Consider the following 16460-nt stretch of genomic DNA (forward strand, 5'->3'; position numbering starts at 1 on the left):
ACAATGGCCTAGAAAAGAAGTAAGAGTATGTTAAATCTATTTTTATTTATATCCTCAAATAATTAATAGTTAGGGAACTATCCCTGTTTTTCTCCAGACTTTAAAAAGTATTCTATGTATGCATGAATGAATGTGTATGTATATGCTTACAAGGGTATGCATATATGCAAGATTGTGTGAATATGTACAGAGGTTAGAAGAGAGCTAGATCCCTCAGAGCTGAAGTTATTGGTGTTTGCAGGATGCCAGGTGTGTTGTGTAGTTGCTGGGATCCAAACTCTGGTCCTCATGATTAGCGCTTCTGCTAAGCCAGCACCACTCCAGCACCACTGATACTTCTCTTTTTCTTGTCTGAGATCCTATACTATTTTACTTAATTCAATACCATGCTCACTTTTCCATAGAACTGAGACATACTTTTTTGTTTATATTTAAATTTCTAATGACTTGACCTTGACCCATTGTGAAAGACAAGGGACATACAAATTCTAATCCTTTTTATCTGTTGCTCACATGAATGTTTTTGGTCATTCATACACAGTAAGCACTGAGGAGAAAGACTATTTTGTTTTTTAGTATGTAATTCTGTTCTTATCAAATAGAGAAAAAGAGGTAGTGGCAAGTGGTTTGGTTGTTTCTTAAAAGGAGCTGACACAAGTTTTCCTTCAGGAATGGATTTTATTAAGAGAGAAGGCCTCAAGATAATGGGAAACATGATCAGGCTTTGACACAGGAAAGCATGAAAAAGGACAGCACTTTCTACCAGACAATGTGAAGGAGAAGGTCTTATGGAGGACAGCTTTCCCTGTAGAACTTAGAAAGCAGTTTTATTAAGAGGTACAGCTTAAAGTAAGAGACAGACAGCTGTCAGAGACAGGATGACAGATGTGGGCAAGTCTAATGAAGTTCCCTAAACAAAGGGAAGCATCTGACTTCTCTATCCGTCCAGAGGCTGATAGGAGGCTCCACATCACATGACTTAGCTCAACACAGCCCACTGACAGTAAACACTGAGGAGCCACTTACAGTGCAGCTCTATGAATTAGGGGTGGTAAAACCACAGCACAGATGGCTCCTTAACTCTTTGTCCCAGACAAAGAACTGCAGGGAGCAAAGCCTGATCTCTTCAGGCTGTGGGACTGGCCTGTGGAATGATCAGCTTCCTAAAGGGGCAGGTCCATAGCCCAACAGTTCCCTACTGATCTTTAGCTATATTAACCAAATTACCTCATTCTATAAACTCAATCTGTGACCATACTTTTCACAAAGCATTTTAAACTATGTCTCTACAGCTCTTTGCAAGAAAGGCTAAGCTTGCCAACCCCAATCTAGGCTATACAGTCCTCATTACATGCATACGTATCCTATTAGTTGATTTCATTTCTTCTTAAAATTTTTATTCTTAATGTTTAAGAAGGGTGTAATTTGCTGTCTTGCTTAAGCTACTATAATAAAATATCAGAATGGGTGGCTTAAATAGAAACTAATCTCACTTAGCTCCACAGGTCAGAGAATCTAGTATCAGGATACCAGCACAGTAAGTTCTGGAGACAGGTTTTTTTCTAGGTATACTGACAGCCTTTTTCTTCCTGTATTTTTAGCATGGCATAAAGGCTGGCTCTCTGGCCTCTCCTTAGAAGGACACTAATGCCATTCATGAGGTTTCACTGTAATTCAAAACTTAATTACCTCCAAATACACAGGGATTTAGATTTGAACACGTACATCTTTTGAGAAGCACACACATGATTCTGTAACATCCACTACTAACCATGCTTCTAGCTCTTATACTGTGATGAACTATACAGCTGCATGAAACAGTCTCTGACAGGCTTGTTTTGCAGAAGGCACTGTTTTACCTTCACAAGTGAAACACAATGGAGGTGATGCTACTTCAATTCATGACTGGATGGTTAAGAAAACTGGCAGCTTCTGGTTGGTATCTGGAGGTCAGGGGCATCAGAAGAGAAGTTCATCTAGCTCAGAGGAACCCCATGGCAATTTTCTGAGACTAAAAGATCAATTTGTGTGTAGAAGGAATGTAGTAATTTTTAATCACTGAGCAGAATAGTAGGTTAAAAATGGCTGCAGATTCTTTAAGACTCTTCCCTTTGAAAGGCAGGTTCCCTATAGTGGGTTGACTTTGTGGGTTTGTGAAAACTGTGATCAACAGAAATGCTAATGGTCCCAGTTCAATTCTCTGGTTAACTTTAAAGAACATAAGCAACAAACAAACAAACAAACAAACAGAAACATAGCAGCTTTTACTGTAGCACCCAAGATGGCTGTAGATTCATTAAAACTTTTCTCTTTTGGAGGGGACTTCTGTTTCCCCCACCTCAGAATCTCTGAGTCATCAAACATGGATGCACAGAAGATGGGAAGAATAGGGGCTAGAGAAATGGCTCAGAAATTAAGAGCACTGGTTGTTTCCGAAGGACCGAGGTTCAATTCCCAGCATCCACATGGCTCTCAAAGGAGGAGGGAGAGAGGGCTATGTTACCAAGCCTCTGAGGTGTACCTTTCAAGATGGCAGAAAAACCATCAGGCAGTCTTACTGATCTCCTAGGCAAAGACACAATGTATTAGGAAAACCATAAGCCAAGACTTGACTCAGTTTCTGATTCATAAAATAATGAAACAGGAGGGCCTGTTCCTAGTGTGCATGGCCATACATGCCTGAAGTTCTAGAACTAGTGATAGCAGGACTCTTGGACTTGAAAACTAAAATCAGGAAGAAAAAAAAAACCACAGTTGCTAAAAGTATAAAAATAGTGAGTCTAATTGGAGATAATTACTCAAACATATACACAAAGTTTGATGATAAGAAAAACTTTCAGAGGCAGAGGCAGGCAGATTTCTGAGTTTGAGGCCAGCCTGGTCTACAGAGTGAGTTTCAGGACAGCCAGGGCTACAGAGAGAAACCCTGTGTCAAAAGACTGAAAAACAACAATAACAACAACAAAGAAAAAAAAAAAAGAAAAACTTTCAGTTTCAAATGAAACTTAGCTAATTAAAATCATTACAACATACCTTCCACATTTCCTTCTGACACTGGAGACACCTCAGTAAACTTTGGGCTTTTTGGCTCAGTAGAATCAACAGTAGCTGATGGGTTTATTTTTTTTGAAATACACTGCAGATTCTCTTCTCCAGTGAGTAAGGGTTTGTAGTTTTCCTCTTCGGCACAAATCTCTGCAGAAGCAAAAGAATGAAACATCTACTGCTCTCGAAAGGTCTTGAGTTTACTTGCAATGACATTTAGAGAAACAAACAAACAAACAAACAAACACCCCAACTCGGATTGTTGTGACAAGTAGTTACTGGTGAAGCTTCTTATACACTAGTAACTAAAACTGAGGTAAGATAATGTGCAGCCAAATTTGATTCCATAGTAACCTCTAGGGTGGTTAACACAGTTTGCATTTTCCTTTCTTTTTGGGTAAAATTAATATACCTGTATTAGAATCAAACTTTATTATTTTAATAATCAAAAATTATTAACCACCTGTTTTTTTCATAACAGCAACTGATACTTCTAGTTTGTTATAAATTCTGCCCTTTGGCTGTTTCCAGGCAAGAACTGGTTTATTATACAACAGCTGCCTGTAGCTATCCACACTCAGCATTCCTGTGTGAATGTTGAACCTTTTAGCAGGTACTGTACCAACTCCCTAAAAGCAATTCTGTCATAGGTAGATGATTTTATATATACAATAAATAATCCTGCCAATATGCAGACCTCTCTGTTCAGTGAACTATTCTCAACCTCACTGTCTTAGTCTTAATAAGTCATGTCTTAGAGACCTTATAAATCATGACCTCTCAAAAGTCCCAACTTTCAGAATCCCTATTTCTAACCTTCAGTGCTGCTTCTTACCCATCTCCCTCTACTAAGGTTTTGTGAACATGGTGTCACCATGTGGCCCTTGCTGGCCTGGAATTCCCTCTGCAGATCAGGTTGACCTTGAACTCACTGCTCCACCTGCCTCTGCTTCCCAAGTGCTGGCATTAAAGGTGTAGACCAACATGCCTTTTCTAGTTTTGTAAAAATTTGATTTTCCATAAATTTGAAGGAAAAAGAAGAGGAGTTTATATTTAAATGGTTTGGAGGAGAAAAACAGGAAAAATATTATAATTAAATTATAATCTTAAAAAATTTTATTTTGCAAGTATGTATAATGACCTATCCTGACATAGTTTCTCTGGCTAAAAGCTATCATTAGAATCATTTTTTTGCATACACCCTCAGCTTATTGAACTCACTTCACTGTACTCATGTGGAAAAACTCTAAATTCAACCCAATTTTTGCACATGCCTGGCTGACCTGACTGATGCATGACTGACATGACAGGAGAACAAGAGAAGTTGTTATGTGACCTCAATTTCAATTCATAACCTCCTTCTATGTTCAGATATAGACGGTCCAGTGTCTCTGAGTGTGGTGATATTAAAGAGGTGCTTGAGACCTTTAACCAGGAAGTCAGCGAGGACACTGTTTTCACGACTTAGGGTCATGACATTCACTTTTAGTAAGGAACTAACAACCTTCTTCTGCCCTTTTGTAACATACTTAAAGGCTCTTTTCAGTCTATTTCTCAGCATCTAGCTGACCACTACAGAACATGTTAATATCCTCATGTCCTTACGAGCTTTGTGCTAAACCTCGGAGAGCAACAGAGAAAAAAGAATGCAAAAGGTACCACACATACCCAGTGCCCGTCCATGTCTGGACTCCATTCCATCCATTCCCTGCCTTGTGAACAAGCATCTGCACACACAGTCTTCCTTAGGTGTTGCTGTCACAACCAAACATCTGAGACCCATGGATCCAGAATGTCCCCTTTTGTCGTCTCATGGCAGTCCCTCCCAGTCTCAGAATAATGACAGAGTAATGTCTGGTAAAGACATTTCTTCTACTCAGTTTACCAGGAATCTTAATAAATTGCTTCAATGTTTTCCCTCATGGAAAACATGCGCGCACTTTGCCAGCTCCCTCATCCAGGTTTCCTTCATTTAGCGCCCTCCTTTAGAGTTTATTCAAGTCTCATTAAGTCATAACTCAAGAGACCTTCACAACCACCACCCAGAAGGTAAAATAATTCCACACAATGAAATAAAGACATCTCAACACATTAGTTGTTTAATAATATTGGTTCTTATGCTTACCACTTTTAAAAGGTGTGTTTTCTAGTAGTTCTGTCTGCAGCTGTAATTCAGCTTCCCCAAGTATCTTCAGCACAGAATCTGTAGGGCTTTTTCCCCAGACTTTCCTTGGAGAGCCATTAGAATCTAACTTAATAACCTCTCCCACAGTATGTTCTGTGAGGAAAGAAATATAGGAAAATAATCCTCAAAAATAGAGTAAGTCATTGTTTAGTAATTTAATTCCAACCAAGTGCTTTATGCTGAAAGCTAATTTAAAAATAAATTATAAGGTAAATATACACATGAACTAAAAGGAAAAAAAACAGTTTAAGAAAATCTGCCTTACTTTAGGTTATGTATCATAAACAGACAACTAAAATTTCCTTTTTACAATAATAATAATAATTCTGGATAACTAATTTAAATAAAATTTATCAAAGCAAAAAAAAAAATTAGAGTCATCAGAGTATTTGGTAATAAAACATGAATAAAGGGACTGAAGAGATGACCAGTGATTGAGAACACTAGCTGTCCTTCCCGAGGAAGCAGGTTCATTTCCCAGTTCCCACATTCCACAAGGTGGGTCTACCAGCTTGAGTATATCTTATGGCCTCTTCTAGCCTCTTCAGACATCAGGCACCAACTGATGAACAGACATATATTCAGGCAAAATACTCATACACATAAAATAAAAACTTAAAAACCCAAATATACATACTTAAGGGTAATACATATTATATTACAGGGTATATATTAATAAGGCCTTATAACTATAGCCCACACAAGGAGAGATTTTTTTTAAAGCTACTTATGATATTTAATCTTGGTTGTCAACAAAACTGGACCTAGAATCAGCTGAAAGGCACATCTGTAAAAGATTTTCCTGATCAGGTTATTTGAAGTGGGAAGATATATCCTCACTGGACAGCTCCTTCTGGTGGCAGACCATGTCTATGAAGCTTTGCTTTTTGCCTGCTTGCCTTCACTATCACTGGCAAGTTCATCTGCTCTGTTGCTGCTGCTTCTATCTTTGCTGTATTCCTTCCCTGATTCCAAAATCTAACTTCTTTGGATTTGAATATCAACTAAAGACTAGCGTTCTCTGGAATTCTCCAGGCCTTTAGTCTCAGACTAGGACTGATGGAGCATCTGGCCTCACAGAGTGAGCAGCTACTGGCTTCTTGGCCTTTCAGATGTGAGACAGACATTTTTGGAAGACGCAAACTGTGTCATGTAAGCCAATGTAATAAGCCCTCTTGTAATACAGATTCACTCTATAGGTTATGTTCCTCTACAGTATCTTGACTAAGATACTATCTGAAAGGTATGTAGGATGTAGCATAGAGGGGAACATCAAACAGACTCCAAGATATAAGGTGAAATGCAAGTCAGCAAGTAATTATTCAGTTTTGTACCACTGACATGATTAGCATGAGGAACCTAATTTTCAAAAGTATGGCTAAAGTAAAAGACACATGAATCATGAAAGAAGATACAAACCTAATTGTTTTTCTAGTTTTAACTGTTATAAATAAATAGCTATATTTTGGTGGGTAAGTATATACAAACGTAAGTGAAGTGTAAAAGCCAATGTGAAGCCTCACAGCATTAGAACGGCTGTTCTTACAGTATAAAAGTTCGCTGAGATGTATTAAAGACTTTGGGTCTGGCTAATCCTGCTGTATGATTTTTTTTATTCACAAGTTCTTTATAATAAACTCTTAATTAAAGTGGTTAAAACTGGGTGAAAAAGTAGGACTAAAACTCAGAACTGAAAGTTATCTGATACGTGATGAAGAGTGCCAAGTAATGCCAATAGAAAAGAAAATTTCTGGAACAAATGAAACTGGAGAAACCGAATAAATACCTGTTTTTAAAAAATCAACCTCTTTAAAGCAAGGGGAGAAAACCAGGCAGGTTTGGTGGTCACTCTGAGCTTAAGGGACAGAACTTGGAGTCTAAGGAAGATAAAAACGCTAGTGTCTGTCAGAAGGAGTACCAAAACCTAGGACACACAAAGAGAAAAACAGACTTCACACAGCTGATGCTTGTCATTAGTTGAACACTGATTTGCACATCAGGTGCAAGGAAATCACTGTAGTCTTGAGAGAGACCACCCAAAGGGAAGGGAGTAGTAAGGCCTGGAGTTTATAAAGAGCCAGAAATACGTCCTATTTCCATCAGTGAGAGCACAAATACTTATAGTTTACAAATGAGCCATTAGGCAGATTGTTCAGAAAGGCTGTTGACTCAATAGAAGGGAAAGACTAGCCATAGACTAAACATTGCTTGACCCACTTAGCAGAGCTTAGGAAGAAGACCCACAAGGATCAAGATATTTATAACTAACTTAACTGTATTCCAGAACAAAGGTCAAGAATAATGACAGAAATAGAAAAGATACATAAATACCATAAAAATATAGTGGTCTGTCCCTAAACAAAAATAATCAAGAATAGTATAATCAACTAATCAAAATCAATGTCCAAATGACAGAGATGATGAGACTACTTACTAGAGAAGGACATTTGTAGTGATTATCATAGCTGAATTCTATTGGTTCAACAAACTAAAGAAGACTGGCTATAGGAGTGACAAGTAAGGAAAGTTGGCCTGGTATGTAGTTCAACTGTAGAGTACTTGCAAAGTATGCAGAGACCCTGGGATTGGTCCCATCACTGAAAGAAGAAGAAAGGAAGAAGGAAGAAGAAAGAGGAAGAAAGAATGAGAAGGAGAAATATTGATACTAGACTTGTAGAAGGGAAGAAAAAAAAACAGGAAAAATGACAGCTAAGAACTACCAGCCTAAACTGGTAACAGCTATGACTCACAAACCCAAGAAACACAAGCCAAATAATAGGATGGATGTGATAACAAGGTGTTGCCACCAAACTCCCCAACACCAGGCCTTTAGGAGAATGAGAAGTAGCAAGAGGACAACCATACACTGCACACAGAGGAGCAAGAAGACAGCCAGACACTGCACACAGAGGAACGAGAAGACAGCCAGACACTGCACACAGAGGAACGAGAAGACAGCCAGACACTGCACACAGAGGAACGAGAAGACAGCCAGACACTGCACACAGAGGAGCAAGAAGACAGCCAGACACTGCACACAGAGGATGGCTAAGACTGAGAGTTGTCAATGGCTTCCCAAGATAAACCAAATAGTGGAACAGTGTTTTCAGAATAGGAAAAGAAAAAACCCATTAGGCTAGAATTCCATAATTCATGAACAAATATTTGCTAAAGGTAGGCATGGTAAACATTTACAGACATACACAAGTTGAAAGAACTTAATTAGTGAGATTACAGCATAGCAACTCTTAGTTCCTCCTCACAGAAGATAAAGAACACTGAAAATGGCAAATACAAAGTAGACACATAGGACCTTTTCACTTATTGCTTTAGCCTCGCTAGAGAACTAATGGCTAGAATAGAATCTGAACTTCATAGCATAAATATAAAGTAATTGCCTCACCCATAACGATAATAGCACAAAGGTAGGAAGAGAGTGAGTACAAGATTGTTAAGATGCTACTAAGCACTGAAATCATTTGAAAATAGATTTCATAAAAATATATACTGTTAACTCTAAACCATTCTGAGTTAGCAGACTAATGAACTGTAGGTAAGAAAGCAAGAGGGAATAGAAGAAAAAAACAGATGGATGATCAGAAAAAAATAAAGCAAGGCTGTATATTTAAATTGTGCAGAATGTAAATAGTACAAAATACTAATTAGGTGTAATGAGTGGATTAAAAAAGGCAAATAAATGCATAAATAGACTGAGTGGAGGAGAGGGATAGATATAGTAACCTAACATAACATTGAGCAATAGGATGTTAAAATGACTACACCAATAAAGAATTCTTTAAAAGAAATAAAAATCACAACACAGATGTCTCTCACAAAGAATTATGATAAGTCAAAGAAGCCAGAAACAAAAGAGGGCTGTCTTACATGGCGTTCTAGAATGAGAACAGATATCTAAGATGAGAGAATCTCAAACAAAATAGCCTTAGGGAGGCAAAAGACAAAGGACTGAGGACAGAATGCGACAGCGTGGGGTGACGGCAACGCTCTATGTATTACTAGCATTGGCATTATGCGGTATGTAGGTTCACACTTCGCTGGAACTCACCAATGTACAATCACAGTATGTGCATACCATTATTTGTGCAATAGCAGAAAAGGAGAAAACATCTACTAGTGAATTCTGACGATGACTATGTGCTGTGAAACCTTTACAGAGAACAATTCAAATACCTGCGTTTATCCTGAGTTGTGTCAAACATAAAACTGACACATAGAGCTTAGATACTGACAGAGTACAGTAAGGCACTAATGACATATGTAAATGGATGATTTATAACATCCACTGTAACATTTTTTAATTTTGTCACACATTTGAAATTTTCATTATAAAATTCTAGGAATTTATGTATGATAACACAATGAGCTATTACACCATCATGAATAAAGAGGATTTTTAAATGCAGTATTTACACTTAAAAATAAAGTCAACAACAATGCAAATAATAAAAATTGGACATGATAAATAATGCAAAATAAAGGAAGAAATGTTTACAAACATGTTCATATATATAAACACACACATATATACATATATATGCACAGGAGACAGAGGCAAGCAGATCTCTTGAGTCCTACTCAGTCAGTCCCAGTCAGTCAGTTCAGTTGAGTGGAGTCAGTTCTGGTCATTGGAGAGGTAGTGCAGTGGAAATGAGTTTGTGGCTGTTTTTACCCGGGAAGTTTTATAGAGACAGGTTGCAGAGAAAAACATGTGAAGGCATAATAAGCCAAAGAATGAGAAGGAGCCAGACTATTAAAACAGTTTGCTAGAGTTAGTTTGAGGCCAGTCAGAGCAGTTCAGTGAGAAGCCAGAGAAGTCAGATTTACTCGGTCAGCTTGGAGAGAAGTTTGAGCCAGAATGGCTGAGTTGAACCAGCCAGAATTCAGAATGACCTAAAAAGGGTGAGCTTATTCAGCAGTTAGCCTCTGAGACAACAATTACATCAGGTAAATAAAAGTGTTACACACACACACACACACACACACACAAAAGCTAAAGCTAGCAATTACCCGGTAATAGGAAAGGTTGCCCTTCATGTTTGCTAGAGATAAGTCTATTAATCACTCGAGATTCTAGGACACAATTGTACCAGGTCTAAGGAAGGAGAACTGGTTGCCTAGTTCTTATGTTTTTGGCGTACTTATAATCAGTCTTCCTACTTTCCTAAGAAAATAAGACAATGTGAGCATGGTGGTATATACCTGGAACCCTAGAGGTAAGAAGTTCTGAGGCAGGAACTCCTTAGTGAGTTCCATGCTAGTAAGACAGGTCGATGTGGCAAGACCTTGACCAAAACAAACAAATAAATAATAAAATATAATTTCTTTTTGAAGCAATTTCCAGGAAGCTTTGGTGTACTCCTCACCTTTGCCCCGCACCCAGCCTTTCATACTGGCAATGGCTATTAGCCCCGGACAGTGCTTCTCAACCTTCCTAATGCTGTGACCCTTTAAAACAGTTCCTCATGTTGTGGGGACCACCAATCACAAAATTATTTCATTGCTACTTCATAACTGTAATTTTGCTACTGTTATCAATTATAATGTAAATATCTATGTTTTCTGATGGTCTTAGGTGATCCCATGAACATGTTGCTTGACCCTCAAAGGTACTGAGACCCACAGGTTGAGAATCTCTGCTCCAGGAGCTAAGTCAGCTATAGCCTCCCACCTTAGACAGCTCACAACCGTGGTTATGTGTGCTTTTATTTACTTATTGACTGATTAAACTCTTCTGTATAAGAGTTACAGACATGAAAGCCCAGGATATATGGTGCATGTCAGACAAGCTGAGCGAAAATGCTTACATATTAAAAGGAAATACAAGATACACAAAGGAAATAAAAAGACCACAGGGTGATTATCAATGAAAATAACCTATGAAAATCCCACAAGGACCTCATTACTTTTAATTCTAATAAAAATTAAAAATGAATGAGGTTTATCATTCCTTGAGGGAAGAAAACGATATATGTCTGAATGTACAGAGACCTATAAAACAAAGCTGCTGAATCTACCAGTATGAAGGACTTTCGTGACTGATCAGTTTTCTTCACTGGTAGGAATAATAAGTTAAGGAAGGACAAAAGGAGAGGCACTAGAATTGTAAATAGTAAATAGACATGTTTGAAGAAGTATGCTGTAAAAGAGAACTTTCAAAAATGGTGACAGCGAAGGAACTGGGAGAGAGGATGAAGGAGCAAACATACTACAAGGGCCCTGAGAAGAGGGAGGGGTCAGAGCTGGGGGACGAGTGGCAGGTGCAGAGGGCGTGGGACAGGAGGAGGTCCCAGTGAGCCAGTAAAGAAAGGGCATACAGTGGCATGAAGAAAAAATGGGGGTGGGAAGGGTGTGTGTGTAGGGGGGGGGGGCTGTGAGCTGTGTCCTAACTGCAGTGGAAGTCAACAGGCCTAGGCTGGCCGAGTGGCATGATGTACTTTGTCATCCTAACTGGATGCAGATTAACTTCTCGTCTTTGTAGAGGGTGACAATGTCTCTGCATCCCCATTACATAACTCCATGTACCCTTCCCATGTCACTTCCTATAAAGGTTCTACAGCATTTTGTACGTCCTTGCCTTCCACTCACTTTTAAAATGGGTTTTAGTTCTTCCTGTGCTATAATAATGATACTATTTTCCCCATGTCATGTTTCTTCCAAAAGTATTTTGTTCCTCCTTTTGAGTCAAACCATAGTCTCCTACTGTCCCACTCTTCCGTATGTGCATGCTTGTGTGAATGTGTGCACTGCATGCTGAAGTCACAGGACAGCCTTGGCTATTATTTCTCAAGTGTTGCTATCTAACTTGGCCTTGTATATTGCTGTTGTTTTGAGACAGGGTCTCTCATTGGCCTGCAACTGGAAAGAAAGAATGACATTAAAATTTTTTTAAATGAAATTATGTCTGAAAATTTGCAAATTTGACAAAAGCTATAAGCTCATATATTGAAGAATTTCAGTGAGCTCAAGGAGAGGAAACAGGAAGGAAACTTATCATACTACGTAAAAGCAGAAGTACAGAGAAGTAATCAGTGGGCTGGAGAGGTAGATGAGCAGTTAAGAGGAGTGGCAGTCTGTCCAGAGGACCTGGTCTGATCCCCAGCACCCACACAGCAATTTCTAATGATCTAGAACCACTTCTAGGGGGATTCAAGATCCTCTACTGACTTCTGTGGGTACCAGGCATGCACATGGTGCATAGACACACATGCAGGCAGAACACTCTTACACATAAAATAATAGAGGCTATATGGAAAATGAAAGGAAGAAAGAGTCACAGAGATCACAAAAATCGTCATGTATGTGCAGGAGATGGAAAGGAGACCTATGAGGACCATTCCTTCCATGAGACAACGGTAAGAAGACATATGCAGGCTATGCCCCCTGTGAGGGTGGTAAGGGAAATCTGGAGGACTGTTTCCTGAAAGAAGATGGTAAGGAGATATTTTTTTGAACACGGAAGAATAAAAGAGCCATTTAGAATGCTATATCTAGAGGGAACATTTTTGAATTTTAAAAATGTTTTTGAGAACAGGGTGGAGTGTACATGGGAACGATTAGAGAGAGGGAAGGAAACTAGGAAAATAATGTAATTATATTTTACTTTAAAATAAAAATAAATAAAATATCATGTGCATACCTGGTGCTGGAGGAGGCCAAAAGAGAGACTTTATTCCCCTATAACTAGAGTCATGGGTGGCTGTAAACTACCACGTGGGTGCTGGGAACCAAACCTGGGTCTTCTGTAAGAACAGCAAGTATTCTTAAGTGCTGAGCCATCTCTCCAGCCCAGAGAAAACATCTTTGAAAAATTAAGAGAGCTAAAGAGATTCTCCAGTGGTCAAGAGCACTTAGTGCTCTTGCGGAGGACCTCGTTTGAGTCCCAACACCTCCACACAGTCTCACAACCATCGGTAACTCTAGTTCCAGATACTCTGTTTGGTTTGACCTCTACTGGCTCCTGCATGCACATAATGCACATACATCCATTCAAGTATACACACAGACAATTAAATAAAAACTAAGATGAAATATCTTCTCAGTATACAAAAGTTTAAACAGTCTACCAATTCTATTAATAAAAAATGTTAGAAGGAGTAACTTAGTGAGAAGGAAAATGACACTATATAGAAACATAAATCTAAAGAAATTAGAAGCATTAGAAACTTTAACTGAATAGGTAAGTACAAAAAGACTTGAAATGCTAAGTCTTTTTAAAAGAAAGTTGTGATGTTTGGTAGGAAGAAAGTGAGTCCACACCTACCTGGTGCTTCAGTTATATCATCACTGTAAGAGTCAGGATGAATCACATAGAACAGGCTTCCAGCCCTGACAGGAAAGGTAGATGCTGTGTGGAAGAGACAAAAATGCAAAGCACACGGCCTGTGGTGAAGCCTCAGTGTGTGCCAGAACCACTTCTGAGGTTCTGGAACCCAGTGCTCCAGGACATAGCTCTCACCTGATAATCAGAAAAGGAAAGCCCATGCTTTCCTTTTCTTTAAATCTCTTAATTTCATCTTTTCCTGGATCCTGGAGTGTTGTGCCTGTAGGAGTAGTTGACAATGGCAGCCAGGAGAAGAGGGAACAGGAGAGAGGCAGCTTCTTCTGCTCAGTAGAGGTATGGACGGCATCAAGAGACGGGGCAAGATGAAACTCCATTTCTCCCTACCATTCAGGTATGCGGCACAAAGTACAAAACCAGCTAAAAACCCAAACTCTCAGCTTACTGGCTAGATGACAAAGAAGTGTCCTCAGAAACCAGAAAACACTAGGTGACAGTGAGATCACAAAACTCAAGAGAGTGTGATCCTGTAGTGTGATTTATTAGCACTTAAGGTTACTGTTCTTAAGTGTACACGTGGATCTAATCTTGTGTATTGTATCAAAGACTTTGGAGACTGAATTAATAGACTACTGTCCAGGTCCCAGACTAGGAGGTGGAATACATGCTAAGATCCAAACAGCACTGACAGGCTATGAAAAATGAGCTAACAGCAAAACCATGAACCACATGAGGAAAGACAGGAACTCACAGCTACCCCTACCTGGACAACTCCTGCTAACACAACTCTGTCAACATTATCGTAGGCCTTAAGCAAGTCTCATCAGCCAATATTAAAGTTGGAGACATGATTAGAAATTCCTTGACATACGAAGAAATACAAAATCTAACTGTTACAGGAGACAGCCGACACAATGTAACACAGATGTTGGATTTCATAACAATTTAAAGCACCTATTGTAAGAATGCTCCAGGAAGTAATCAAAAGCTTTTTTCCAAGAACAGAAACAGAATATACTAATCTAATTAAATAAAACTCAAATTTCAATGTTTATAAATAAAAACTGTACAAAACCATGTTCAAATGTACTGATGCTTTGTTCTACAGGTCTCACAACTGATTGTAACAGATATCATAAAAGCTGTAAATGTAAAATATTTACTACCTTCTTGTCTAGAGAACACTCTCTGATTATATGCTTATATAAAAAAATCTTTGCTACTGCCAAACCAAACTTTTCTTTAACGTTCTTTATATTTTACTAGAAGATACTTCATGCCCAAGAGTATCTGCCCAGAATTCTCCCTCTTTTAAGCCATCCACATGTTGGTTCCTTTGGATGGCCAGGATATGAGTTTATGTGAGTGATAAACGATATCATGACATTAACATATTCATACATACTTTCGGTTGCAGAGAAGGATGCATCCAGTGTCACTTCCTCCAGAGGAATCACAAGCTGACCTCCCATCTCCCACTTCTTGCGATCACAGGAAATGGCATTTTCTTTCTCATGCTCTCTCTCATCTTTGTGGCCAACAATCTCACAAGAGTCAGAGTGATGATTCTTCTCCTCTTCATCCTCTTGAGCTTTAAGATTCTCATTCAGCCTACGCAGTATTTCTCTCTTACTCTGAAACAGTTACACTTTAGTAAGCATCTTATTAAATAAAATGTCTGACAGAAGTTTTGAAAACTGTACTTACTGAAATAGCATTGTTATTCTTTTCCATTTCTTCTGAAGTTTCTTGGGTATCAGTTAAACCTTCATCCTTTAAACACAAGATGGTTAAAGAGTAAGAGATAAAACCATTTAAAAGTTTATGGTATAACAGTTGATATTTTTGTTTCTTTTAGTTTTTTCATTTAACTGACTCCTGTGACCTTTTCTCATTCCTGTAAAATGTTAACACAACTTTTTTCATTATCAGTAATAATAAGCATTTAAATACTATCAATCAGTCAATAAGATTAATATATACAATGGTCAATTCTCAATTATTTGTTACATTTGTGGGTTACAGCTAACAATTATCTCTTTGTCCTCTTCAGATCTAATTTTTGGTAATTTAAAGCTACCTAAAGATGTGAAAAGAAAATCCATATACTTTGTTTACTAGAGCTAGAAAAAGGGTCTCTATTTTTTGCTTTTTTTGTTTCTAAAAAAAAAAATACAGTTCTTGGGGCTAAAGAGAAAGCTCAGTAAAGAACACTGGCTGCTCTTGCAGAGGAACCAGGTATAATTTCCCAGTATCCACAACTATCTGTAACTCCAGTTCTAAAAGATCTCTGGCCTATGGGGGCATCAGGCATGCATGTTGTGCTCAGAGATACATGCAGGCAAACCAACAATACACATAAATATTTCTTAAACAGAAATGATCTTGGGGACTGAACTTGCCTCATGCAAGTGTTCCACCAACTGAGCTAGATTCTCAGTCCCAGGGGATGCTTTGGTAAATAAAGTAATTCAGGATGAGCTGTGTTATTCTGAAACCATCTTTATGTTGCACACACACACACACACACACACACACACACTCACACACACACACACACACACACACACACACACATATGCTCCAAAGCCATAGCATTAGACATAATTGACAACTTGGTTTTTTTTTCCTCTAAGCAAAGAGGTTAGAAAGAATCAAGAATAGACTCTTACTTATTTGTGTCATTAATAATATAAATTTTAGTTCTGATTAGCACTATGAAGATATTCTAAACATATGAAAAGGAAAAGATTAGTTGTTATGAAGGCTATGACTCAGTGTGACTAAATAATCTTCAAAGTTTTAAGTAAGCAGTTTCTATAAATATAACACAGTAAGAAAAACCATTTAGTCACATGAATTATCTCAAATTTTATAATATTTAGAGAATAGAAGAGAATAGTGGTCAGATGAAAGTAATACATGTAAACA

The 16460-nt window shown here is 38.3% G+C and overlaps 1 protein-coding gene across 1 annotated transcript in view; it reads right to left on the reverse strand.

Moving 5' to 3' along the window:
- The window catches only part of Nek1 (NIMA related kinase 1), a 117338-nt gene that overhangs the window by 22110 nt on the left and 78768 nt on the right, over positions 1–16460 (reverse strand). The window contains exons 23-26 of the mRNA XM_028757741.1: positions 15237–15302; positions 14935–15163; positions 5171–5323; positions 3034–3195 (exon numbers count right to left, since the gene is read on the reverse strand). Of these exons, the coding sequence (XP_028613574.1) occupies positions 3034–3195; positions 5171–5323; positions 14935–15163; positions 15237–15302 (610 nt within the window). The remainder of the gene's footprint in view (positions 1–3033; positions 3196–5170; positions 5324–14934; positions 15164–15236; positions 15303–16460) is intronic.

The sequence above is a fragment of the Grammomys surdaster genome, unplaced genomic scaffold (genome assembly GCF_004785775.1).
Source record: "Grammomys surdaster isolate TR1022 unplaced genomic scaffold, NIH_TR_1.0 126182, whole genome shotgun sequence".
In the NCBI taxonomy this organism is placed as follows: Eukaryota; Metazoa; Chordata; class Mammalia; order Rodentia; family Muridae; genus Grammomys; species Grammomys surdaster.